Source organism: Triturus cristatus, chromosome 3_1 (assembly GCF_964204655.1).
Source record: "Triturus cristatus chromosome 3_1, aTriCri1.1, whole genome shotgun sequence".
NCBI classification, from domain to species: domain Eukaryota; kingdom Metazoa; phylum Chordata; class Amphibia; order Caudata; family Salamandridae; genus Triturus; species Triturus cristatus.
In genome coordinates this window covers 209,177,627-209,204,687 of record NC_140583.1, presented here as the reverse complement: position 1 = coordinate 209,204,687, position 27,061 = coordinate 209,177,627, and the positions used below count along the sequence as shown (strand labels likewise).

Below are 27,061 nucleotides of genomic sequence, written 5' to 3'. Positions count from 1 at the left end.
AATGTAGAACCCACAAAAATTCTCAGAATATAACTCTGTGGGTGCAAATTAACATGAATAGAAAGGAACTGGCTTGCGTCCTCTACAGGTTTAATACACAAGCAAGCAGGTCACAGTCCTTAAGTCAAAACGAGTCGGGATAACAAGCCCCGTATAGGTCACAGTACCTTTATAGATGAAATCCACAACTAAGAGGGGGGGCCCAGCCCTGCCTCTTCCTGGCGATGCGGTGGCACCCGGCGGCTTTTCAGCTGTTCCGGCCGACCGAGGTGACGTCACCCGCCGCGCCGGGAGCGTGGAACGCTGGGCAATGTAGTTCCGTCTGGGCCGTTCCCCTCACGGCGTCGGTGAAAGTGTAGGAGCAACCAGGATTCCCCCGCTGGCGGAAGCTTTCCCCTCTCAACGGGTCAAGGTAGGGTTGAGTTGACAGGTTTCCAGCGTGTTGGAGCGCGTCCCCTCAAGTTATCACGAGCCACTTCTCACTGCAGCACAACTCTTGTGGCTGTATGTTTACATTTGTTGCGCCCAATATACGCATCAGCAGCAAATGCGACGGGAAGGCAACTATGACTCAAAAAAGCGTGTAATACAGCACCACCTGTCCACTACTTACGCGGACTATCTACGAATTCAGCCTGAAGTCCGTCGTTAGTACTTGTATCTTCTTAAATCATGCGCTGCTTCTTTGGGCTCAATAGTACTAGCCTCGAGTAACTTTGCGCTCGTGCCCGTACAAGCGTGAGACAATGGTGGCAATAGTACCACTGGGACTAACTTGTCTAGGCAGGACTCTTCCGAAGTTATGACTGAGATGGATGCCCCCTTGGCCCTTGCGCCTTCCCCTGTACTCCTTCTTGGTGGAATGGAATTCATACAGATGGTACAATGTTCGGTTGTTTCTGTACTGTCTTTACAATCCTAGCAAGCTTTAACAAAGAAGATGCCTTCCAGCTGTATGTCACTTTTGCTATCCCCCCTCTGTGAGTCTGTGGCACTCCTACCTCCCCTATGTATGCCCGATATTACTGACAGCTGTAGAGGTAAAGGGGGAGGAGGAGGGGGTGGACACACAAGGGTCCTCAATTCCCAATTCAATTCAATTATTTATTATGTTTTGGCACTCCGAAGAGGGCCACATAAACAAAATGCACAAAATACATTTACATATTCCATCATAAAAAAGAAAAGAAAACAATTACAACGCTCTCCATTAAAAAGGACATACTACGACACAGTCCTCCTTATTTCATCAATAAATATCTAAAAAACCTTTAAAAAAGTTAAAAATATTGAAGCAAAACATTTCATTGGGAGGAGTATATAAAGCCTTTAAAAAAGAATTCGCATCAAGAATTCCCAATTGTAAACAAATTGATCGTAGCCACTTTAAACGCAATGAACGCAATGCAGGACAAATAAACAATACGTGAGTACAATCCTGTGCAGACATATTACAAAAATTACATAAGGGGGAAGACCCATACCATTTAGCCAAGAGAGAATTAAGCGGCAATAGATCTTGCCTCAAGAGAAACCAAAATCTCCGATTGCCGTGTGGTAAATTCCAAAATACGTAAGGTTGAACAAGCTTCCTTGAATATGTATTCAACAGAAGGACGCTTCGCTTCTTAGCTGTCATGGATTCTTTGTCCAGCATGAAGCAAAGAGTCCAGGAAGCCTGTTTCAAAAGAGATTTTAGTTGGGAAGAAGAAATAGTAAAGATAGAACTCTCATCTAATTCAAGTAGTGCCACAGCCTTTCTGAAATTCCTAACGATTTGAGAGTGTTCTTTAAAACTTCCCAATAGTTCTCTCTTGAGAAGGGATCTCAGCGTCCCCATTTCTCCTCTAGCCAGGCTGGCAACCCAACGTACTAAAGCAGACAGGCCCTGTACCCAACTGCTACGTAGACCAAATTCAAGTCTAAGAGCAGCTGTAGAGCAAGCAGAATTCAGAGTGGTTAAAGACCTTAATAATTTTCCTTCAATCATATGTAGAAAGCCCCAGTGTTTTAAGTCAACCAATTCTATTCCATATAGGAGGGTTGAAGGAATTTTTGCCTTATAAACCTCGAGTAAAAAAGCAAAGTGTCTTCTCCCTGTGGCGGAATAAAGAGCACTCAAGCTTTTGCCTTGAGACAGGGCTTTACGAGAGTTGTTATCAATGTGCTGCCTCTCGCTCAGGTTTGCAGAAATTATTCTTCCTAAAAAGGTATATGATTTAACCACTTCCAATTTCTGACCACCTACTGACCAGCCATAATTCTCAGATTTAGATTTTTTCCTCCCTGTAATGCACATAATTTTACTTTTTGTGGCATTTATCCTCAAGAAGTGGGACTCAGCAAAATCATGTAAAGCCTGCAGACGATTAGCTAAACCTTTAGGCGTTAGATCTAGGATTAAAATATCGTCAGCACATTGAGTCCACTTTGTCTCCGTCCCGACCTATCCCCCCCTTGATATTCCTGTGTATCGGTAGGGTCCCCCCCAGGGGGGCACATGCTATTGTTTCCGATTGTGGGTTGCCTTGTGGACTTGTTTTTTTTTTTCTCGTTATTTATATAAAAATGAAACCGTTGTGTGGGGTCCGGATGGTGTGGCTGCCAACGCTTCTCTCAACTCCTGTGATCTCACTTCTGCCGCAGCGTGTGTTCTACTGTTTGTATTATATGCCCTTTTTGTTTGCTAGCGGCCGGCCTGAAGGTTGTAGGCCCATCTTTGTATATCTTTTGGATTCTGTAATAAACGGTTTCAAAAAAAAATAAACAAATAAATAAATAAATAAATATCGTCAGCATATAGAAGGCAGGCTATAGGATAACCCCCACTACCGGGGCTATGCCAACACAAGATGCAAGCAAAGTTGGAAGATCAGCAATATACAAGGAGAACAACAGGGGAGCCAGAAGACAACCTTGTTTTAAACCATTAGTGGAGGGAATAGCCCGCGAGAGGCCCCTTTCTCCACCCTGTAACACTCGACACCAAGTGTCCGAATGTAGAGATCGTACTAGGTCTAGTAGAAGAGAGGGCATACCTAATATAGCTAGCTTTCTCCACAGCAGAGGACGATCCACTTTGTCAAATGCTGTGGAGAAATCAATAAAAGCTGTATAGACTCCTCCGCCCCGAACTCTTACATATTTATCCAGAATAACCTGCAGGGCTGTAAGGTTATCCAAAGTACTATGCCCTTTGCGGAAACCCGTTTGTTCAAGGGGTAAAATCTGGTTCGCCTCGACACAGGGTCTAGCTTTAGTATTGAAATGGGAAGTTCATCGGGCCCCATAGCTCCAGAGGAACGCATATCCTTAATGGCCATTTCAATGGTTTTCTCTGAAGGAGCTTCAATAGGAAGGTCAGCATCTCTAGGAGCTCCTAAGGAGCACTCACATTCAAATGCTACACCATTCCCAGCATAAAGGGCGGAGATAAATGACACCCATAACGATTCAGCAATAGGAATAGGATGAGGGCTAACTCTAACTCCACAACCCTCTCCAATGAGAGACCAAAATTTTCTAACATTGCCATGAACAACCGCCTCCCGTAAACTTATCCAAAGAGAATCCTCTTTTTCCTTTTTAAGTTTCTTCTTGATGCGACTTCTCCTTCTTTTTAACAAATATATTTTGTTTTTTAATTCAGCAGATCTGCACAGAAATTGTTCCCGCACTAACCTGTTTATTGCCTTATTTAAAGGGATCAAAGAACTGGGGACGAAGCTCCTGTTTTCGGAGAAAGTGGATCTATTAGCAACACGAATAACCTCCTTCATGAAATTCTCAAAATGAGTCCGTTCAGAACCCTGCCAATCATTCAATTCTAAAATGGTTTTTCCTAAAATACACTTCAGGCCCTTCCTGGCTTTAAAATTCCAAAAACATCTTCCAGTATTCTTATGAAAATTAACTATATCACTATTAAGATACCAGGAGTCAGAATTTGAAAAAAATAAAGACAAATTTATAGTAATCACATTGTGATCACTAAATAGTGTCGGTAAGACTACCAAATCTTTTACTGAAGAAAAGATATCATAGTCAATAATTACATAATCCAAGATTGACTGGCTGAAGGGGGATCTATGAGTATAATTAGCGGGAAAATCAGAAGTGAGCCTACCATTCACTATTAACCCTTCAGTTGCAGAAAGTTCTTCCAATAACATCTTCCCTCTTTTATTAGTTTTAATTCTATTAGGGAAGAGAATCTGAGGAATAAGGAAGGCTTCTTCTTTACATTTATTTCTAAATAACTCTAAACTAGTGTTGGAAACCTTACAATTAAAATCACCAACTAACAGCACATGGGGGGGTGTATCTAGCTCTTTAAGCTGTTTAATGTATGAAAAGACTTGCTTCAATAAAATATTAAAACATTCATCTGGGGGAATATATACATTTATTATTACTAATGTAGTATTGGTACCCCTACTTGTTAACGAGCAGAGGGTCACTGCCTGAAAGAGGTTCTTTGGGTCAACATAATGGGTAAAATTCCATTTCAATTTATTTGACAAGAGGCACGCAAGACCACCTTTTGCATGCCCTTTCTTTGATGGTAATGCCCTTGCCTCGAGGACAAAATAATCTTTCCCAGCACATAATCTACTAGGACACCAGGTCTCTTGGAGGCAAATAATGCTAGCTTTCATGGAGAATAAATATTGTAGTTTCTCGGGACTGTTATGTATCCCGGCAGCATTCCAAGAGATAACTTTTAAATTGTTGCTAAAGATGTTGAAAAAGCTTAGGATTGTCTAAAGTTTTAGTAGACAAAACTCCAGGCAACCAATTCCACTGAAGATTATCTTTGTTTGGGGGAATATTCTGGGTAAGCGAAACTGGCTTTACCTGAGTCACCCGGCGTGTATTTTTCGAGACAGAAATCTTTAATTCATCATAAAAGGTAGAAAGACTATCTTGACCATTGCCCTGCTGAGAGAGTCTATTAGGAGGGAAACAATTTCTCCCAAAGGAGAGAACAGGTAAAACATCAATTCCCCTACACTGAAAACTCTCTGCCTGTTGCAAAATAAGACTTAATATAAGTTTAGAATAGAACTTTACCCTAACAAAAGGAGCGGAAGCTGTTCCTAATATAGAAACTAAATCAATATCATTAGATTGAATTAATTTTAGGCTCTCAATATCCTTAAAATATTTGAGTAGCCAACCTCTATTTAGGTGTAAGTCCGAATCAAATAAGGGTAGAAAATCTACTGTAAATGTATCTACAAAGACTTCAGGAATTTGAGGGCGAATGCTGATGCCGTACCTCTCCAACATCCGGCGCTGGAAAAACGGGGGCAAAAGGATCAAGGGCTACAGACCGCGAGAGGACCAGCCCAGGCATTTCTACCTCGGGCAGAGGAGTTGCCCATCTCCCTACCTCCGGTGGGGGACCATTCCCAGGGCAATCAGAAATGGTTTCTGTGCCCGGGACTGAGGACTTTAAGATATCAAAAGAATGGGAAACCACCTCCCTGCCCACCGATTCTCCGGTCATTTGGACCTTAAAGTCTACAACCTGAGAATCCTCAAAAATGATTTGTTTCTGCTTTTTCTTTCTGAATCTACGGATTGGTTTCCTCTTTTTTCCTAAATTCTTTCTTTGTTTTCTAATTTTTCCCTTTTCAACCCCCCCTACTCCCTTTGATTCAGGGATAAAAATTGGAAATAGTTCTTTCTGCTTTTGGAGCAGCAACCTCAACACTTTCTTCTTCAATTTCAAGGTCGCCAAGCTTTACGCAATTAGATACGGGTAGAATGGGAGCTACAAGGGGCTTATTTTTAGGGGTACCCACGAGTTTATTTTGAACTGAGTTTTCATTTTCATTTAAGAGCACACTACCCAACTCATGCCCCTGAAGACTTACTTTGGGAACTGTATCAAGAACCTTTTCCGGTGCTTTTAACAATAAAGCTTTTAGTATCTGGGTAACTGATTCCAGAATGCAGTCGGAACTTCCCACAAATTTACTCAGTAGCTGTAGGATGGATGCCAGCAAATGTTCCAATGCAATCAAGGATTCAGAAATCGGTTTTTCCACTTTATCATAACCGAGCAAACCCTTATGACCAGTGTCAGATAAATTAAGCAGTGGACTCATGGAAAAATTAGATTGAGAAAAGACATCTGGCGATTTTAAGGAAGTGGTACTACTAAAAAGAAAGAGACCAGAGGAAGAAACACCAGTCGGGGGTTTAATCACTTCAGGTAATTTCAAAGGACCGTCAGCTAAGTATCGACCACAAAGCTCCAGGTCTATACTTGACAACTGAGAATCTCCCTTACTGTCCGTCATTAATTGTGGACCTCTAATGGGATCAGTAAGTGGTAGCTCTGTAGAGATGACGGACACATTGATTTGCTGCCCAATCTTGGGATGAAAAGAAACATCCCCATTGTTTCCCGACCTATCAGGTGGCAATGGGAAGGGATCTTCGGAAGGCGGGATATCTGCTTGAACTTTTTTCCCCCTACTAGGAACCGTCTTCTCCCAAAATTGAGGCAGCAGGGATTGACCCTTTAGTAACGAGTTACTGGAAGATCTGTTACTAGGGGAAGTGGGTTTTGACAACATACAGGCCCTATCCCCTAATACTCTCCCCGAACGTAGTTTTTTGGCCGACATCTTTATACAACAAAGTACTATAGCCCCAAATGAATGCAATAAATATATATTAAATTAAAAAAAAGATGAAATATTTGAAGGAGAGTAACGAAGAGTTCCTGATCAAAAGGAGAAGGTGCACACCATAAATATGTGATGCAAGTAATGAATAATATTTAAAACACAAACAATAAATAAATAGGCCCAGTCCAGTCTCCTCGAGCCTCAGAGGACCCACCCTTTGCCCGGGCTTAGCCCGGCGCCGCCCGCGCGCGGTCCCGCGATGCGGGGGGCGCTGGTGTTTTTGAAGCGCCTTCTGGCGCGAAACGCTGGGTGTCCGCCTCCGCCTCCGGAAGGCACAGCAAAGGAGCCTGGGAGGTGTAGTTCAGGTGCGTCTCTGCGCACAGCAGTCAGGACAGACCAGGCCCCTGAGAGCGCTGCAGGTAAGGGACACTCTGCCAACTGTAGCGAATGAATAGGCGAGCTGTCCAGTGTCCAAGTTTGTCCGCTCTAGGCTGCCCGCTACAGGGACGGGGTCCTTGGTCCTTGCCCAGCTGCACAAGTTGTATGTGTTCCCACTCTTGGTGTGGCCCTTTAGCTGGACCTTCCGCCAATCAGGCCCCCCTTCTTAGTGCCATTGTTGGTGGACATAACCACAGCAGTGGCTACTGCCCTCCTGAAAGGGGGTGATGGTAAGGCAGAGGGGCAATGAAGCAGGCAACCTCGTTGGGCCACCTTTGCGACACTACCGGGCACTTCACTCTGCGGCCGCCGCTAGGTGAGGCCGTGCTCTCGCTTGGAGGCTTCACACTTGCCTGCAGAGTCCTGTCTCTAGCGTTCTGCCGCACCACTCTCCCGGACTCTCAGGCTCACAAGCAAGACCCCTGCAGTTGGTGCTTCCAGCTGATAAGCCTGAAGAAGGTGTGACCCCCCCGGTGATTTTCTCTCGGGTCAGGTCAAAGCAGAGCTGGGTTCGGGCCACTGTAGTCCGTGAATCCCCGGATGATCTGGCTGGACCTCTAAACAGTCTAATCAGACTGCCACTGCTCCAAGCCCCCGGCCTCACCTCTCAATGCTGGTTCAGGTGGACGTGCTGTATTTGCCACTGCTTGGCTTCACTGCCTGGGTTCACTGTACCGCCTTTATCCACTGCTGCACAGCGTTTCTTTACTTCTCAACGTTTCTCCGCTGTCCCAGCTCCCCGGGGGCACTCACTCCTGCCGCACAGCTCGCCTGGAGGAGACACCAGTCAGCGCCACGGCTGCAGTCGCGGTTGAACCAGCGGCAAATCCTGGGACTTTCTGGACTGCCACAGCTCGGTTTTCGGCTCGTTTCCAGCCGATATACAAAGTTTCTGCAGCTCCTGCAGTTCGCGGATCGTGGCTCCCGCAGCTCTTGCGGCTCTTCCTCCTCCTAGCGTCGGCAGCGTTGGACAGACAGCAAAAAATCCCGCCCCACTTGACACATATTTTCAAAACGAGTCTACTCAACCTCGTCTTCGATGCCCACACAAGGGTCCTCTAAAACTTACCCTCTGAATAGCCCGCTCTCGATTTCGGAATTCAACAGCAGCAGCCCCCCAGAAGCTTTCTGACACCCCCGGTGTTTTCCGCTCTATTTTCTGCGAAGGCCACAAGCTTCTGCTCCCAGTCTAGGCTTCCTGGGCAGCCCAGACACACCCCTGACTCGTATCACACCTCGTGCCGGTCGTTACCGCTGCCACCGCTGTTCTTCATTCGGCAGCCTCAGCACTGCCACCTTTCACGCCGAAAAGCCCTCTCACCCCCTGCCAGTCTCTGCCGCAACTCCGCGTCTCTCCTCGGTCTCAAGGGAAAGCCACAGCCTCCGAAGCGCTTCCTCACAGCTTCCGCTCACGCTCACGCCACCATTTACTACTATCTATGGAGGTAAAACAGTGCTGCTCTGCTCTTCAACCACGTCAGAAAAACACCAGTCATCGGGGGGGGCGTGGCCAACCGGGCAACATGGCGGACGTGAGCTGCTGAAGCTCCGACCGTAATCCCCTGATGATCCTGACAGCGATCCTGTGAGGGGACAGGACGTGGCGGCGAGACGCGGGCCCAGAGAGAGGAGACCGCGAGGAGTCCGCGCAGCCCAGCGGGCGGTGATTTCATAGCGCCGGGGCCCGGCGCGGCTTGGGAGACGAGGACGCGCGCGGCGGCCTGCGAGGAGGGGCCGGCCGCTGGAGCCCGCGCTGGCACTCGACGGAGGCCCTGTGACGGTGCCTCGGAGCGGAGAGACCTGCAGGCTGCAAACTGCCGGCGCCTGGGGACGCGACCTGACGGGACCCCTGCCGGGTGCTGGGGCATTGTGAGGGGCCCAGAGGAGGCGGCACGAGGCGGTGCCCAAGACTGCCTGCTGGAGGCCTGCTGCACCCTGCGAGGCGACTGGAGACGGGGCATCGTGGGGCTGTGGCCCGTGCGGACGAAGAGACCCGGACTGCGAGGGGGAGCCTGAGGCCACGAACCGTCGCCGAGCACTGGACAGTACGGTGAGCTGGGGCCGGGGGCCTGTGCCGGTCTCTCTGATGAATGTGAGCCCGCCATGACTGCGACGGCGATGTGAGGTGCGGAAGGCCTTGGCGCCGGGGGGTGATCCACGGTCGCGCCTGAGGCAAGACGTGGGCACAGGAGCCTGGACTGGAGTGGCCTAGAGCCGGTGCACATTGAGGGACGCCGGGCGGTGAGGGGCACAGCGAGCCCGGAGGCCGCGCGCGGGGGGCCGCTGCTGAACCTGAGGCCGGGCATAAATAGGGGCGGACGCCATTTCGTCGGAGGCGCCATCTTGGGTGCGGCTGTGGATGCGCCTGGCCCGCTGGACGCTGCGGGGGTCGCTGACCGGCACACAGCGGAGCAATCTGGGGCCCCCCCATGAGCCGGTGAGCTGGGGAGTGGAGATCGCGGGAGTGGGACCCCACCTGTGGGACTGGACTGACTCACGCCCCAGTGGGCACGAAGACGGCGAAGGCAGAGTGCGTCGAGGGGTGCAGCGGTCTGCTAGCGGGCACCGGTCGGGTGTACCTGGCAGGACCGGAGAGGGCCTAGACCGGAGGACGCGCCAGGGACAAGTGCTGTGGTGCGGTGCCCTGAGGAGTGACTGGTCCCGAGCGCCCCCCCTGGGCGGGGAAGCCTTGCTGGTGTGTTTCCCTTTGGAGCCTGTTGTCTGAGCGGACTGTGGGGTGCTCTCTGTCCTCCTCCCGGTTGTTCGCGGCCTGGCGACTGCGCCCTCGGAGCCCGAGGAGGACCCCGGCGGCCGCGCCGGGCGACGTGTCGGTGGGACCGGAGAGCCCACGCCTGGCTGTGGCCGCGACGCCTGGGGCCGAATCGTGAATGCCGTCCGCCCAGCAGTACGCAATGGGCCGGCTTTGAGACAAATCGCAGCAGGGACAGCTGCGCGCTGGGAGCCTGGACCCCCCGCAGGGGCGCTCGGAGGGAGGTGCGGAGCCGCAAACGGCGGCCCTCTCCGCCAAAATGGACACCATGCTCGCGGCGGTGGAGAAACTCAGCACCACCCTGGACCAGACACGGGAGTCCCTTGAAACAAGGATAGACAAGGTCGCATCGGACTTCACCCTCCTTCATGCTGACCATCGCAAACTGGCCGAGAGGGTAGCGGCTCACGACCAAACGCTCCAGGAGCTTCCGCCTGTTGTCCAGAGCCACAGCGCGGCATTGCAGGATGTGCTGGACCGGGTCCATGCCCTTGAAGACCGGGTGGACGATGCGGAAGGGCGCTCCCGGCGCAACAACATCCGCGCAGTGGGCCTTCCGGAAGGAGTGGAGGGTAGGCACCCGGAGCGCTATGTGGAGACCTGGCTGCGTGATCTCCTGCCCCAAGGGGTACTGTCCCAGCACTTCGTGGTGGAACGGGCACACAGGGTGCCGGCGCAGAAGCCCAAGCCGGGGGCTCGGCCCCGGCCGTTCCTCTTCAGGCTTCTCAACTACCGGGACAGGGATGCAGTTCTGAGTGAAATCAGGAAGTCTGGCGACCTGACAGTGGGCAGCAGCCGAGTCATGCTGTTCCCGGACTACACTGCAGCCGTGCAGCAGCGAAGAAGCAACTACATGGCAGTGAAGAGGCAGCTCCGGGAGCTGGCGCTACCCTACTCCCTGCTGTTCCCGGCCCGCCTCCGAGTGGTGGCGAAAGAGGGGGCCCGCTTCTTCGACTCCCCGGCGGACGTGTGGGACTGGCTGGAGGAGACGGGGCAGTGGACGGGGGCGAGACCTGATGGTCCGGACAGCGAAGGCCGCCCTAAGCGACGATCCAGAAGACGGGGGCGCAACGGGGCACGGCAGCTAGCGCATCCAGGACGAGTGGCGCCTAGTCCAGAAAGAATGCGGATGGAACGGCAGGAGGCACTTGAGGCGGTGGCGACGCTTGGGGCATCGCCTGCCAGTGGGCGAATGGAGACTGATGCGCACAGCGCCCCGGGCACGAGTGGGGCGTCGTCCCCGTCCACTGTGGCCTCGGAAGACTTGCTCTTGCCTGTGGTGACCCCACAAACTGCCGACCTAATGGTGTGATCAGCTGTTGCAGTGTTGCGGACTGGGTGGGGACCATGCAGGTTAGATGGTGCAGAGTACTTGCAGTGGCGCCGCGCTGGGTGACCCTGGGGCCCCTAAGCCCGGTTTGGGGGGGGCGGGGGACAGGCACGGGGAGCGACTGGCCTTGTGGGGGGGGTGGCGCATGGCACGCCCCACTAGATGTCGCAGCCGCGGGCTCCCACCATTGCGCCTTGCGCTGGGTCTACGCGGCAGTTTGGTCCTTGCCACGATGCTGCCCCTCCTTCTATCAGCGGCGATAGGGGAAGGGAACCGCCACTAAAGCGTAGTTACACTCGCGCGAACCCCATTAGGCACCACCCTGCCATAGCCTAATCTTGCTTAGTAACTCAGAAGTTTGGACGGATGCCCCGTTGGGAATACGCCCCATTTGTTAACTTGTTCATAGTAGTTATATTGTTTGTATGGCAGCGCATTAACATGCTCCCTCCGCACTGTGGCCCGCCTTCCTCCCCCGGCGCGGACGCTTTGCCCCTGGCCCGGCTTGCTCGACTGGCTTCGCAATGGCGCACACCAACATTGTGACCTGGAATATACGGGGCATGCACACGCCGTCCAAGCGGTACTCCATCTTTTCCTACTTACAGCGACATTCCGTTGGGATTGCACTCCTGCAGGAGACGCATATGACCCAGACGGAGCTAGGCAGACTCTCCAGGCGCTGGAGGGGGCGGACTTATGGCACTGTTTACTCGGCGCACGCACGGGGCACGATGATCTGGGTGCGGGCAGGCGTCCCCTTCGACTGCAAGGAGGTGGTGGTGGACAGGGAAGGCAGATACACGCTTGTGCGAGGGAAGCTGAATGGGCAGGAGATGTTGCTGGGCTCACTCTACGCGCCTAACGTAGATCAGGCCTCCTTTTTGGTGCACTTGACACAGCTTCTACATCCTTATGCTGGGCTCCCCTGGATGTTAGGGGGGGACTTCAACATGGTGTTGGATGTCCAGCTAGAAAGATCCTTCACTCCCCTCCGTGCAACGACGGCAGAGTCCGGTGCCCGGGCGCTGGGAGACTGGCTCACACACTGGTCGCTGCTGGACCTGTGGCGTATACTACACCCTCAGGACAGGATATACTCTTACTATTCGGCAGTTCATGACCTACACGTACGGCTGGATAGGATCGTGGGCTCCCGGTCCTTGCTCCCGCTTATCGAGCAGTCTGAGTACCTGGGGCGGACACACTCCGACCATAACCCCTTGTGGTTTAGGATTGGCTGGGTGGCGGATCGCCCGCCTGTGCCTACCTGGCGACTCCAGCCGAGCGCGCTGGAGGACCCGGAGTTCCGCTCTTCTCTTGGCACGGCTGTGCTGGAATACTTTGACACCAATGAGGGGACGGCGGGTAGCGCCTTGGTGGAATGGGACGCCCATAAGGTGGCCGTTCGGGGCACTGCCTGGGGGCCCAGTGGAACATACGTAAGACCCTGTCCGACTCCTTGGCGCGCCTGGAGGACGAACTCCTGCAGTATGAGAGGGAGGGAGAAGGAGGGGGTAGGTACTCCCGTAGCCTGGAGGACCTCCGTGGGAAACACGCGGTGCTCTTGGAGCGGCTCCGTTGCCACAACTACGCAGCGCACACGGCCAGAACGCACGCTAGAGCGGACAGGGCAGGCCGCCTGCTGGCCTGGTTGATCCGCCAGGACGACCGTCGTGACCCGGTCGGGGCGATCCGCACGGAAGAAGGGGTGGTAGTGTACACGCAGCACGAAATACACCGGGCCTTCACGGCTCATTACAGGCGACTGTACACGGCCAGGGGGACGGGTCCTCGACACCTCCTTGGGGAGTTTATGGCTTCCGTCCACCTACCGGTGGCCTCCAGGGAACACAACGCAGCGCTCGGTGGCCCCCTTTCCCTAGAGGAAATTGGGGAGGCGATACAGTCCATGGCGTCGGGAAAAACGCCGGGGCCGGACGGACTGCCCGCGGAGTACTACAAGGCTTACCGCGAATCTTTAGTGCCGCTGCTGCGAGCACTCTACAGTAAGGCGCTGGAGGACGGGACGCTCCCACCCTCCATGCGGGAGGCGTTCCTGGTTTCTCTGCCTAAGCCGGATCGTGACAGCACATCCCTGGGCTCCTACCGACCCCTGGCAATGCTCAACGTGGATTACAAAATCCTAGCAAAGGCTCTGGCGGACCGGCTGGCGCCAGTGGTTCCTCACCTGGTGCATCCGGACCAAAACGGGTTCGTCCCTGCGAGGTCCACGTCATTGAACCTTCGGAGATACTTTCGGGTGGCTAGCGAGGCCGTGCACAGGTGGCCCAGAGCGGGGTGCCTTCTTCTAGATTTGGAGAAGGCGTTCGATTGCCTGGAATGGGGCTACCTGTCCACGGTATTGTTGCAGTACGGACTGGACGGGGAATTCCTCCAAATGGTCGACCTGCTCTACAGGAACCCCACGGTTCGTGTCCGGCTGGGCCCCTATGTCTCGGAGGCGGTGCCGGTGGGCCGGGGCACCCGGCAGGGATGCCCTCTGTCCCCACTGCTGTTCGCCCTGGCGATGGAGCCCCTGGCGGCGGCCATGCGGATGACCCTGGGAGATGGTATACCGCTGGGGGACGCGGTTCATCAAGTGTCGCTCTATGCCGATGGCCTGTTGGTATACGTCAAGGATGTGGGGTGCATCCCGGAACAGTGGGCCCAGTTGTTGCAGACTTTTGCCACCGTCTCGGGGCTCCGCGTCAATGCAGGCAAATCTTGCCTATACGCTTTCAGCGCAGAAACGAAGAACCCGGGTTACCGCCTGCACGGCACGCCAGTTCAGTGGCGGGAGGGCACCTTTCGGTACCTGGGGTTGCAAATATACCGCTGCCCGACTGACCTCTTTGATGGCAACCTGGGAAGGGCGGTCACGGCGCTCCGGTCGCAGGTGCGTTTTTGGAGCACGCTCCCCCTGACGACCACGGGCAGGGTGGCACTCGCCAAAATGGTTATGCTCCCCCGCCTCCTGTACTTCTTTGTTAACCTGCCGACGTATGTTCCCCCCGCCTTTTTCGGTACGCTCACTAGGATGTTGCGGGATTTTGTTTGGGGAACCGGGAGACACAGGCTTGCGCTCGCAAAACTATATTTGCCGACGGACAGGGGTGGTCTGGCGGCTCCTTGCTTTGAGCACTACTACCTGGCCGCCCAGCTGCAATGGGTAGCACGATGGTTGGCTGATCGAGGCAGGGACGACACAGCAGCGGCGGAGGCACCCTACTCGCTGGAACGTGTGACCGGTCTCTTTCACCCCCTGGCCGCGGTTGGGGGGCCGCTGCCGCTCCTCTTAGCTATGGCACACAGGTGCTTCCGGAGGGCACTGTACCTCACTCGCGCGGTCGTTCCATACGCACCGGCCATCCCCCTGGAGGGCTCCCCCGGAGGCGGGGGGGTGCTTGCGGCCTCTGCATTGGCGGGTTGGTGGGAGGCCGACGTGCACACGCTGGGGGACCTATATAGGGACGGGGAGCTAATACCATATGAGACTTTGGTGTCGGAGGATGGGCTCCCGCCCGGTGGGTTTCTTACACACCGCTCGCTCCTGGCGAGGTTGACCGCTAAATGGGGGAACTTGACTACGGAGCCCCGCCAGCACCTGACCGTGCAATACCTGCACGTCATGGGGAGGGGCGGGCACCTGGTCCGCTGGTTCGCGGCTTCGATGCGGGAGCACGCGGCGATTGATCTGGGCCCACTCCGCGTCAAGTGGGAGCGGGACCTGGGGCGGCCATTCGCCGATAAGGAGTGGGAGAGGGTGCTTAAAAGCCCAGTGCGTGTCCCCAGAAACATGCGGTTCCGCCAAATCCAGCTGTTCATAGTACACAGGGCATACCTCACCCCCGAGTTGATCAATAAGTACTTTCGCCGTGATGACGCATCCTGCCCGAGGTGCGGAGAGCTGGGGGCGGGGTTCTTACACATGCTGTGGAGCTGTCCTGGGTTGAGCGCCTATTGGAGGGAGGTCAATAGGCTACTGCAGGGGAGCGTGGGCCGCAACATCCCATTTGACTGGCCCGAGCACATTTTGCACCTCTTCAAGAGACCACCCAAAGACAAGGTAACGTCCCGATTCATGGACCTGGGGCTCATAGTTGCAAAGCGCCTCATTACCAAGAGATGGAAGGCACACGACTCGCCACACACGTGGGCATGGACCTCCTCATTCCAGGCGTGGGCTAGGGCGGAGGGGACAGCCATCCGTAGGGAGGAGACTCTGGGGCTGCGGAGGGAACCTATGGCGGACCGCTGGGAGCAATTACTTGCTGAGCTCCGGCGTCTAGAAGGGGAGGGGCGCACAGACCAGGAGGGGATGGATGGAAATGCCTGCGCGAGTGACGGCGTGCGATCAGCTGCCCCGTAGATGGGATAGCATAGTCCCTGATGCTTCTGACCCGTAGACAGGGGCGCCTGCGGCCATATGGAGACAACTGCATTCTCAGGGCTGGGGGGGCGGGCTTGGGGGGGGGGGGGGGGGGGGGGGAGGGGGTCGCGGGCGAGAAAGGGGGTGGGAACTTTCCGTGTACAACTGTTCAGGCTGCCACTGTTCTGAGTTTTTTCCGTTTGATCAGTTTGTGATTCATTGGTTCTCCATGTCTAAGTTGCTTGGATGGCTCACACTGGCTTGTATGGCTAAGTGGCTGATGTGTGGTGGCTGCTGCCCCCCTTTAAGAGACACCACTGGAACTGATGAGACACAGGCATCCAACCCCCGGGCAGGTTGCGACTGGTACATTTCTTAACTGTGGGGATGTCTGGCTGGCTAGGCCAGACACGGATCGGCGACTCGCATATGTTTATATACTTCCATGTGTAATGTATCCTGCTGAACCACGTATGCTTTCTTTGTTATACCTTGAAGAAAGAAAAAAAAAAAAGCAATAAAAACAGATTTGCAAAAAAAAGAAAAACACCAGTCATCAAAAAACACGTCTCTATATTAGCCCCCATGCTAACTTTATCTGATGCAGCCTCTATAGACTTCTGCTGGCTTGTCTGTCCCCCTCATTCTGTTTAAGAGAGTGTGTGGGGGTGGGTGGGTGTAGCGTTCTGTGGGTTTTAATGCATGCATTTGCACTACTTCGCTCTCCCAAAACATTAGGCAATTAAATGACAAACATTTCAATGTTTGCTTCATATTTGTTTTATGGAAAACCTCTTTCTATATCCTTGATTCCGGAGTCTCTTTGGGTTATCTTTCTAGTCTTTAAAAAGGTATACATGACTTATGTCAGACACCTTTTTGCCACTTATTATTAGGTTGCCCCTGCACAGTGCTTGTGCTGTGCTTGTAAAATCTGTTGCATTTCATACAAACCTTAAAAGGGGCTTACATCCTGCCCCCTGGCTTTCCTTGATTTTCATAGGTACCTGAGCTTACCACTTACGTTGCCTCCGTGTCTAGTGGCTGTAGCATACTATTTCCTGTTGTTCCTTGTGTGCTTTTCTCATCAGTTTCCAGGCGAGCAAGTAATATTTCTATCTGCCATTGGGGAACAATTTTTTCAAGGTTTTTATTTTTTTGAAGTGCTGTCATTTCTGTTCAGAGGCTTAATTAGTTTGTCAAACGTTTTCACCATTCGATGTCTTTCATTAGTTTATCTAGATTCAGTTTCACTCGCGCTGTAAATTTTATTTCTTACAAGAGGCTCACTTAGCCGCCACACCTCGCAAACTCTCCCTCCTCTCATAGGAACTGTGGTCTACGGCTTCTGGAGGTGTCCAGTGCAAAGTCCCAACCAGGGAAGCCTCAGCGTGACAGACTTATTTTTGTTTCTGGGGCTTCTTTGTACTTTGTAATCAATGTAATTTTGCGTCTGTATGCAGTTTTTGAAGCGGTGCTTTTTTTTATGATTAATTCTGTGTAATGGACCCTCAAAGCGTTGCGCTAATTGTTTACACGTCTGTCACCCTTCCCGTAGTGTTACCGCAACCCTGGTGGAAAAATCACATACTTTTTTTTACACGGCGACACAATAATTTATTTGGTAGGCATGGGGAGATTAAGCGATTTGCCCAGAATCACAGGATGTTGAGCCGACGCAGACACTCGAACATGGTTCCCCAGCTCCAAAGTTGGCAGCTCTGACTGTTACATCACGTTCGAGCCATTACACTATTACTCCCAGACTTGCTTTCTTCAGCTTTCTGACAGAGGCCGCTTTAAGAACATCACACAGAGGTGTAGCAAGGATGCATATGCCTGCTGGGGGAGGTGTCCATCTCTAAGCCTGCTCTGACCTCCAGCACTTGTTAGCACTGTCTGGGCATAGGTCGCAGCTCATTAGTGCTGGTTCAACACCCAAATATAGCAATTAGCATCAGAAAGGTGAACAGACAACCTTTGCAAAGGGCATTTCACTGGGCAGCAACAAGTCACTGCGTTTTCAGTAACTTTTGAACTGTTTGAGCTAGAAGCTTTTCCTTTTTTTTTTTTTTTAATGTGCAGATTATGCATCTGATGATGGATTATGTGGCACATCCATAATAGTGTGAAAAACGCTGTTACTGCACATATTGCCTTTCTCAATAAACAAGTCATAACACTTTTACAAAAGTTTCAGTAACTTATATTGTACAACTACACACCAGGCAAAAATGTACAACCAAAAAAAAAGTATTAATCGCATAGGCGAAGCCTAATGCATGTACCAATGTTTGTTAGGGTTGGGCCTGTGACAGCATGCTTTAGTGTATGCGTATCGCTTCCGCAATGCTATGGTTTACAAAAAGAGGATTCCGTGGAGTTTTGCAAGTTTTATTCCAACAAATGCATGCATTCATATATTCTGCAGAAGCACCTACACTTTGCACCCACTATGGCATTGTTTTTATGCAGTTTCTTTGCCAATCTGATGGCCAGCACTTTTTGTCGAGTTTCACTTTCCTTGCAAAAATAGAACAAAATATAAATATGTGTAATGGGAGGGGGGGGGGGGGGGCTAAAAGCCTGGATGAGTTTGATGGTGAAAGGATAGCTAAAGCCTTCCGTCACTATTAAACCAATGTAACATCTATGGTAAATTGAATATATTTTGCACTGTAGAGGTTGTCCTGCGCTATGTTTTGTGTGCTTAAAAAGCTACATCTACTAGTAATCGTTTCTAGGCACTAATGCCCTGGGTGTGCTAATCCTGCTCAAGAGTAGGCTATCTGTTTACTTTACATGAACTTGTATCTTTCTGCTGCTCAATTAGATACGGATGCATAATACAGAGAGAGTAGGTGTAGGGTATGTGTTTTTTACAGAGAGGAATTCTCAGAATTGTTCAAGACTGTATCCCTGTGTGCCTAATGGACAGCACCAAACCAGGGACTTCGAAGGGGTCACCAGTGCCATGGACGAATGAGATCCATGCTGGGCCAAGTAGTGCATGCTCACTTAAACAGGATGATGCTAGAGCAGCTCAGCGTAATGATGCATACGTGTGTATATATATATATATATATATATATATATATATATATAATGATGCTGTTCCACAGTAGCATCATGGTGCTAAGTGCACATGTGCGCATATGCATCATTGTATATGTTTTTTTCCTAATGCTGATCAGCATTTGTAATTAAAAAAAAAAAAAAAAAAAAAATTAACATCATTAGCAGAGCCAATAGTTATGCATTGGCAAATCCAAAAGGCGAAACCGATTGGATTTGCCAATGCTTGTTGAATCTTATTGTGTGTTCAGTTCATGAGGCCCAATGTTCATAATACTCTTAGCAGTCCTTGCTGTGCAATCGAGTTTAACTGAACATACGGCTAATTCAAACCAGCTTTCAAAATATACGCGCTTATTTGTGTCTCCTTTAAAACTAGACTTCATAGGTTGCAGAGAGTGTTGGGCTTTTCATTTTTTAACTCTGTGTTGGTCACTTGGCTTTTGTCGGGAACCCCACAAGTTACCTGTTCCTGCCGGAGAGATCTCACAGAGACGACATGAGCTATCGCCCCCACGCCCACCTTACCCCACTCTAGATCTGACAACAAACTAGGATGAAGATGGGAGTGGGGATGGTAGCTAAAAAGGTCAGGGTGATGTCAGGACGGAGTAGTGGACGTCCCTCTGTTCAGAAGAACCGTGGGCACCAGCTGGACAGGAAGACAAGGGAACACCTGTTACCATCAACACAACAAACCTGCAACCACTCACAAACATACACTCATGTGGGAGACAGCGTTTACCTTCTGTGTAGACATCAGAAGGTATGCTACCATCAAAGGAGAAGGAACTGAACATCTTGCTAAGCAGCTAGCGCACCTGCGCTATGTAAATGAAATCAATAAGCGCTCCTGCGCGAATATATACATGACCCCAAAAAATCAGGCGGTCCAGCGCGGTAAGGGTAAGGTCAGAAAAGAAACACCCGAAGCGCTCCTGCGCTATATACAAAAGTAAAGGATTTCCTACACGATGAGACAAGGTGCAAGGCAGAGGAACAAACAAGTTCACCAGCACTACAGGTATGGCAGCGAGTACTGGTGCTAAGCGGGATAGGAGAAAGTTACCGGCCTCAACACAGACGCTCCAATGCTGTGAGGCAGGTGAAAGAACTAGCGCTTCAGCGCGGGTAAACACAGTCACGAGTGTACAGTCTAGCGCTCCAGCGCGGTTTAGAAAAAGTCACGGGCAAACAACAAAAAGCGCTCCAGCGCGGCAGTATCACAAACACAGTCTAGCGCTCCAGCGCAGCAGTATCACAAACACAGTCTAGGGCTCCAGCGCGGTTATCAAATATGAGCAGAACTTAAAGCGCTCCAGCGCGGCAGGCAGAAGTTACCTGGAGCAGCGTCTGAAGCAATTGCAGGCATCAGGCATCGGGGCTGGCGATAATACGAAGCGCCGTACCGGGGGAAAACCGCAGCTGATAAGCGGATTTCCCCGGAAGCGCTGGTGACGCCATGGCGGTTCCGGCAAAAAGGCTGGACCGCTAATTGGCAGACACCGGAAGTGAGGAGATCGCGTCCCGCATGAGCAGACTCAAACGCACACAGGCAACCAGGTGAGACGGAAGGGGTGACAACAGATGAACCATGACACTTGTTTTGACTAAAAGGAGAGCATCTGCAGAGCTACACAGTAGCCACTGGTATCTTACAAATATGAAACAAGAAAATCATCTATACAACCACGGTAGGTATGCCTGGTCCCGAAACTCAAAAGGAAATTGATCGTGAAAGGCTAATCTGACCAGCCAGCACAGCGTCAAAAAAGGAAAACCGTACAGCAGGGGCCTCTGTCCTTTTCTGTTACAAAAGGTACTGATGTTCAATGAAAACCATCCAGAGGTACTATTATTATTAGTGTTGTAATACTAACCACACCAGACAAGCATACATGAGAGGCCACCATACGCATGGTAATTACTTTTTCTGTTTTTTAAATTTTACTGAGTTTTATATAGCGCAAACTTGACCCGAATCGGGTATCAGAGCACTTTACATAGCACCAGTTGCATTACATGAGGACACATTCATTTTTCTTAGGCACGGGGAGATTAAGTGACTTGCCTAGAATCACAGGATGTTCAGCGTCATTGCCGAGACTCTAACCCAGTTCCCCAGATTAGAGGTCGACCGCCCTAGCCGTTAGGCCAACTCCTCTCCCCAAGGTTAGTAGCAGTGATCATCCGAGTGCATCAGGCAGAGTTTCCAGCAGAAATGTAAAAAACAATTTGTCAATTTCAAATGCTTGTACATGGTTAATACATAACCCAATGCCCCTGGGTTTATGGTATTAATTTTAAGTCTGCCTAAAGCCACATGATTTTTCAAATATCAACTATAAAATATATTTTAGGAACGGAGTATTTTTTCCAAAATGCTGTCTTATGAGTTCAGAAAATACATACATTTTCGTCTTGATTGCGCACCAATTGTTATTATACATATTAATTCAGCCAAGCAAAAGCTTATAATTTAGTAGGCTGTGCTGCACACAGGAGAGCTACTTGCAGTTAGCTGGACTGCTACCAGCAGCTCACGAGCTACTCGTTGGATAAGCCTACCTTACAGGCTGTCGTCTTTCAATGGCAACCAACTGTGACTAGGCTGCCTGCTTTCTGTGTTTTTTTTTACCCAAGTGTGAGCGTTTGGTGAAGCTATCTCTGGTTCCATTGCTTCATTTACTCTTCCAAGGGCCTCCTGCAGAAGGGCTGCTCACCGTGGGATGGATTGGTCCTTGCTAGCAAGTAGTCGCAGCAGCACAGCAGTAGAAAGAGATCTTTCCTATATACATTCACATACTCACCCGTATATCCAGCCATCTATTTACTCTGTATTCAACCACTCACACATTAATTTACCAAACACTCTATGATCCATTCTTTCATTCATCCTTCATTCATTCTGATGTACTCCCACTCACCCAACCCCAATGTCTCACACAAAATATCGCCAAATCAATGAAGAAACACTAACTTATAAAACATCCAAACCTGTTGGCTTTGTCAATGCTTCTTTAGGTTTCACCTGCACAGGCCTTGCGCTGTGCTTGTGAAATCTATTGTCTTAAATATAAATCTTAAACGGGGCTTAGATCCCATCCTCTCGCTTTTCAATGGTTTTCATGCTACCCCTTACTTTTCCTCCGTTTCTATTGGCTGTAGCACCCCATTTCCTGTTGTTTTCTTTGTGTGCTTCTCAGTCTCGGGAGGTCCAAGTACTATTTTAATCAGCTTTTGAAACAGAACTTTCTTTTTTTAATCTTTTTCCTGCACAGCACTTGCACGCTTAGTAGACAGCTCTCGACGCGGCCCCCCTCTCATATGGAACTGCATGTGCCTGGTCAGTTTCATGCCAGCTCTTCTCTTATTATTAGCTCTGTCGCGCTCACACAGCCTGACCTTAATATGGACGCCACTCAGCACGTTGCCTTATTAGTCTTCCTGCCGCTAGATGTGCAGATGTAAGTTCGTGATCTTCGTTGCACTCACACAGCCTGACTTTAATATGGCCGCCTCTCATGATGTTGCCTTGTTTGTCTAACTGCCGCTAGATGTGCAGATGTAACCTCCTGGTCTGCTTCCGATTCATGCCTACCTGGGTTGTCGTCCCATCCAGATTAGTGTAATTAGTTGTGATTTGAGGATGGCAATGAAATGTTTGGTGAGAGGGGAATGGGGATGTAGGTAAATAGGTAAAGGAGTTTATGCAGACTAACATTTTTATCACCGCAATTTGTCCCATCATGGAGAGTGGAAGGGACTTCCAACGGGCAACGCACTCCTCAATGAGTGTCATGGTAGTCCCGTAGTTTTCTCAGATCACAACGTCTTTCTCACGGTGTATCCAGACTCCCAGATACTTAAAAGACTGCGTTGTCCAAGGAAGTGGAAAGTCTTGTGTTTGTGGGGTCATAGCTGGTGAGTGGGCATATTATGAACTTGTTCCAGTTTATAGATACCCCTGAAACAGCGCAAAACAAGTTGTGTTCTCGGATAACAGGGGTGAAGTTGCGGGCCAGGTCTGTCAAGTACAGGGTGGTGTTGTCCGCACACAGGGACAATCCTAGGTTCCCGGGGGAGGATGCCAAACCCCCCTGCCTATGCAGCTGCCGTATTGGTACAGGACGGGGGCATCGAGGCCAGGACAGTGGGCAGTCCTGTCTGGTGTCCCATTCAATGGGGAAGGGCTCCGATAAGTGGCCACACCCATGTGTAGAGGTGTGGTGCAGCGGCCAGGGCAGCTGACTTTGGAGCACAGGGCTCACGGTTCGATCCCCGGCAGCAGATCAGCTCAGCACCATGTGACTCTGGGCAATAGCTCACTTAATTTCCACGAAAATATATATCATCGTGGAAATTAAGTGGAGTCCAAAAGGATCACCACTGCCTCCTGCATGGGTTTGAAGTGGTGCAGAAATACAAATAGGGTTCACACATTATGTGCTGTAGACCTGCCTGGTATAAACCTCTCTATGGGTATTGGAGTGTGTATATATATATATATATATATATATATATATATATATAATATATATATATATACCACTTCAAACCCATGCAGGAGGCAGTGGTGATCCTTTTGGACTCCACCAACCCTTCGGCTCTCTGGAGTGGCCTTACCTCTTTGCGGAACTTGTGAGGCTAGGCATCCCACAGCAGTTTATATGATGGGTGAAATTATTGTATACTCTCCCAACTGTGTGTGTGTGTGTGTGTATATATATATGAAAAGAAACTCTCCAATACCCATAGAGAGGACACGAAATGCACCCAACTGCAAGCAATTCCTTTATTAAGCCAGGACACAAACACGGGTGTTTCTCCCCGACGCGTTTCAGTCTTAACACCTTAATCATGGGTTCCAGCGGCAACAAACAATTTTACGAAAGCAGCTGACGTTGTTTTATACCTGCTGAAGGACAACCAATAGAAAACGTTCTCAATGCATGCTGGTTCCCACTGCATTGTGGTTAAGATGGTACAACAACGTCCTTTTAATTACATATTCTGGTATGCAGCCGCTTTTCAAAAAATGAAAAATCATTTTATCTCCATTCTTTCAAAGCCCAAGTGGGTTCACCTTATTTGTGTCCTTTAAAAAACAATTTCCTCCAGCTAGCAGTCCCAATGTCACCATGTATTCACAGCAATGCGGGCCCTCTACGCAGTTCATCTGCTATGGCTCCAGCCACCCGTCTTTCTCCTGGCGGCACAGAACCAATATTCTCGAGGTGGTGCACTTGCAGGCGCAGTTGGGCTACGGCGTCAATTTATGAAAAGAAACTCTCCAATACCCATAGAGAGGACACGAAATGCACCCAACTGCAAGCAATTCCTTTATTAAGCCAGGACACATGGCTGGAGCCATCGCAGATGAACTGCGTAGAGGGCCCGCATTGCTGTGAATACATGGTGACATTGGGACTGCTAGCTGGAGGAAATTGTTTTTTAAAGGACACAAATAAGGTGAACCCACTTGGGCTTTGAAAGAATGGAGATAAAATGATTTTTCATTTTCTGAAAAGCGGCTGCATACCAGAATATGTAATTAAAAGGACGTTGTTGTACCATCTTAACCACAATGCAGTGGGAACCAGCATGCATTGAGAACGTTTTCTATTGGTTGTCCTTCAGCAGGTATAAAACAACGTCAGCTGCTTTCGTAAAATTGTTTGTTTCCGCTGGAACCCATGATTAAGGTGTTAAGACTGAAACGCGTCGGGGAGGCACACCCGTGTTTGTATCCTGGCTTAATAAAGGAATTGCTTGCAGTTGGGTGCATTTCGTGTCCTCTCTATGGGTATTGGAGAGTTTCTTTATATATCTCTATATACACACACACAGTTGGGAGAGTATACAATAATTTCACCCATCATATAAACTGCTGTGGGATGCCTAGCCTCACAAGTTCCGCAAAGAGGTAAGGCCACTCCAGAGAGCCGAAGGGTTGGTGGAGTCCAAAAGGATCACCACTGCCTCCTGCATGGGTTTGAACTGGTGCAGAAATACAAAAAGGGTTCACACATTATGTGCCGTAGACCTGCCTGGTATAAACCCCTCCTAGTACGGGAGGACCAGAGCTGGCATCAGAAGGGTGAGATCTTTGCCTCTAGATTTATAAGTGATAGTGGTCAATACCAGTCAGGGTTATCTGACGGTTTAACAGGTTTTAGTAACTTGATATGGATAGAATCCCACACTGTGGAGGGGAGACGGAGGTGGTTGGAGAGCTTCCTGCTCGATTGCTTCGTCATACACCTGCAGGAGTTGTGGGGCCAGTGATGTTGTGCAACATTGATAAAATTTAGCCGGAAACCCATCTCCTCCTGGTGCTTTGCACATAGGGAGCATGCCTATACCTGATCAGACCTTCTCAATGGAAATGGACTCCTCGAGGAGGCGTCGGTGCTGCCCTTCCACCCAGGCCAAATCGACCTGGTCAAAGTATTGTGTGGACTCCTCGCTCTGTGGCGTGGTATGGGAATCATACAAAGCAGTGTAATAGTCAAATAGTTCCAGTAATAAATCAGGGGCCTTGTATATTATAGTACCATCCCCTTTCGTTAGGTGTGTGATGGCTTGAATATGTCGGTCTGGAGCGCAAGAGTATAGCCAAGGTCTGGCTGGATCACTCTATCTTGCAATAGGCCCTTGACCTCTCATACTAATGTGAATGACCACTTCCTGTTCGGCTATGTCCGAGAACTCCGTTTGTTTGCTTCTAATTTCTTCAAGAACTGCAGTGGATGGTGAAGCCTAGTAGGCGGGTTCTAAAGTTAGTAGTTCCTGTTCAAGCCGGTCAAGGCTGGCTCGAAGTTTCTTGCATACACCGTGCTGTTTTGCTAAGAATATACTTCGAATGTACGCTTTGTACGCTTCCTACACTATTCCAATAGACTGCATTGACCCCTGATTAGCCCTAAAGTACTGCTAGATATCAACCCACTCCTCTTCTGTGATTAATGTGTTGAGTAAGGAGAGTTGAGAGAGGCGCCATGTGAAAGTGCGGCATTTGGGAAAAGGTGTGTGTATTGTCAGCGCAACTGGTCAGGCACAGTGCTAGGGAGATGGCCAACGTACGTCACCCACCCACATATGTCCGGTGTACCTGGACATTAGTGTGCACATGATATGTGGGCTGTAGAGACATATGTCCCCTCAGTACGAGTGGGGAAGGGGGTTCGCCAGAGGTCTTTCATGTCATGCGTAGTGAGTATTTTAAGGAATGCAGTCGTCTGATGCATGCGGGTGGCAGCTTTGGAACTATCAAGATGCCTACTGAGGACCAAGTTGAAAACTCTCTCCACAGAGTATAGTGTAGGGCACAAGGACCTGACATCTTGTCCCTAGTCGTCTAACAAAGCCTAAGACATCAGTGTTAGGGGAGTAGGAGTTAATCAGCGTAATATGTTTACCACCTAGTATCACCTGTAGCATATTTAAGCGGCTTTGAGGGTTGTTGTCCTCATGCAATAAGCGATAGGGGACACCTCGTTTATGGAGGATGGCTGTCCCCCGGGCATAAGAAGAGTAATTGGAAAGGAGTGGTGTGCGCCCCAACAGGACGAAAAGGAAGCACAGGAGTGTGGTGCGAGGTGGGCTAATTTTGTGACGGTCAAGGTATGCTAGCACTTGCTGGGGTTTACAAGGGTTATTAAGTCCTCTCACATTCCAGGCCAATAAACAGAGAGAAAGAGAGTCAGTGAAGTCTCGACCTCAGACAGCGCGGTTAAGTAGTGCATAAATAAGGGGATGAAGGCCCCGTGTCTGATGTGCAGGGTAAGTCTACCACATACGGAAGCCATAAGCGCCATATGCCGTGTGAGTACAGTGACCAAGTTGTAAGTGGTGTGCTTGTCATGCAAAACATAAATATCCCTCTCACACCAGTAACCCCCAACCTGTCAGTGGATACACCCGGAAAAAAAACACCGTTCATCCCTTTGTCAAACCCAACAAACAATAAAAACCTCTCAAAACGTTAAGATATGCGTACAAAAGTGGGGTCACCCCTAGGGGGAGTCCAGGTGGCCGGCTGAACAACTCCACTATCGTGGGATTGTCTGCCAGCTAAATAATTGGAATGATAAATCAGAGGCAGTCATTCATAACAGGTGCAGTAGGAAAGTCCCAAAGCGATACCAAAGGGGATGTTGGACTGAGCGCTTGAACACTCACCCCCAGTCAACTGATCTGGGTTTAATCCATCACCATTCTTTAGCTCACTCCACCACCCCAGTTCAGACATGGCCATATGCAAATCAGTCTGACCTTGTGCCTCATGGGAACAGTCCAGCCCGACCTGCCAATCCATGTCTTCCCTGGACCGGAAACAAGCATCCTGGAATCGGTTTCGGGTTCATAACCCACATCAGCCACGCTATCTTGAATCCAGTGGCAAAGTGAGCAAGGGACCCACGTCTGGG

General features: G+C 50.2%; 1 protein-coding gene across 3 annotated transcripts in view; it reads right to left on the bottom strand.

Annotated features, from left to right (window-relative positions):
- The window catches only part of USP3 (ubiquitin specific peptidase 3), a 290,965-nt gene that overhangs the window by 242,261 nt on the left and 21,643 nt on the right, over positions 1–27,061 (bottom strand). Inside the window, exon 1 of one of the 3 annotated variants that reach the window (XM_085643679.1) lies at positions 19,971–20,097. The exons of 1 other annotated variant lie outside the window; for it this stretch is intronic. In XM_085643679.1, the coding sequence (XP_085499805.1) occupies positions 19,971–20,008 (38 nt within the window). In that variant the 5' untranslated portion in view covers positions 20,009–20,097. Of the gene's footprint in view, positions 1–19,374; positions 19,489–19,970; positions 20,098–27,061 lie in introns of those variants that run through there. One more of the 3 variants, XM_085643680.1, reaches the window with a different exon arrangement.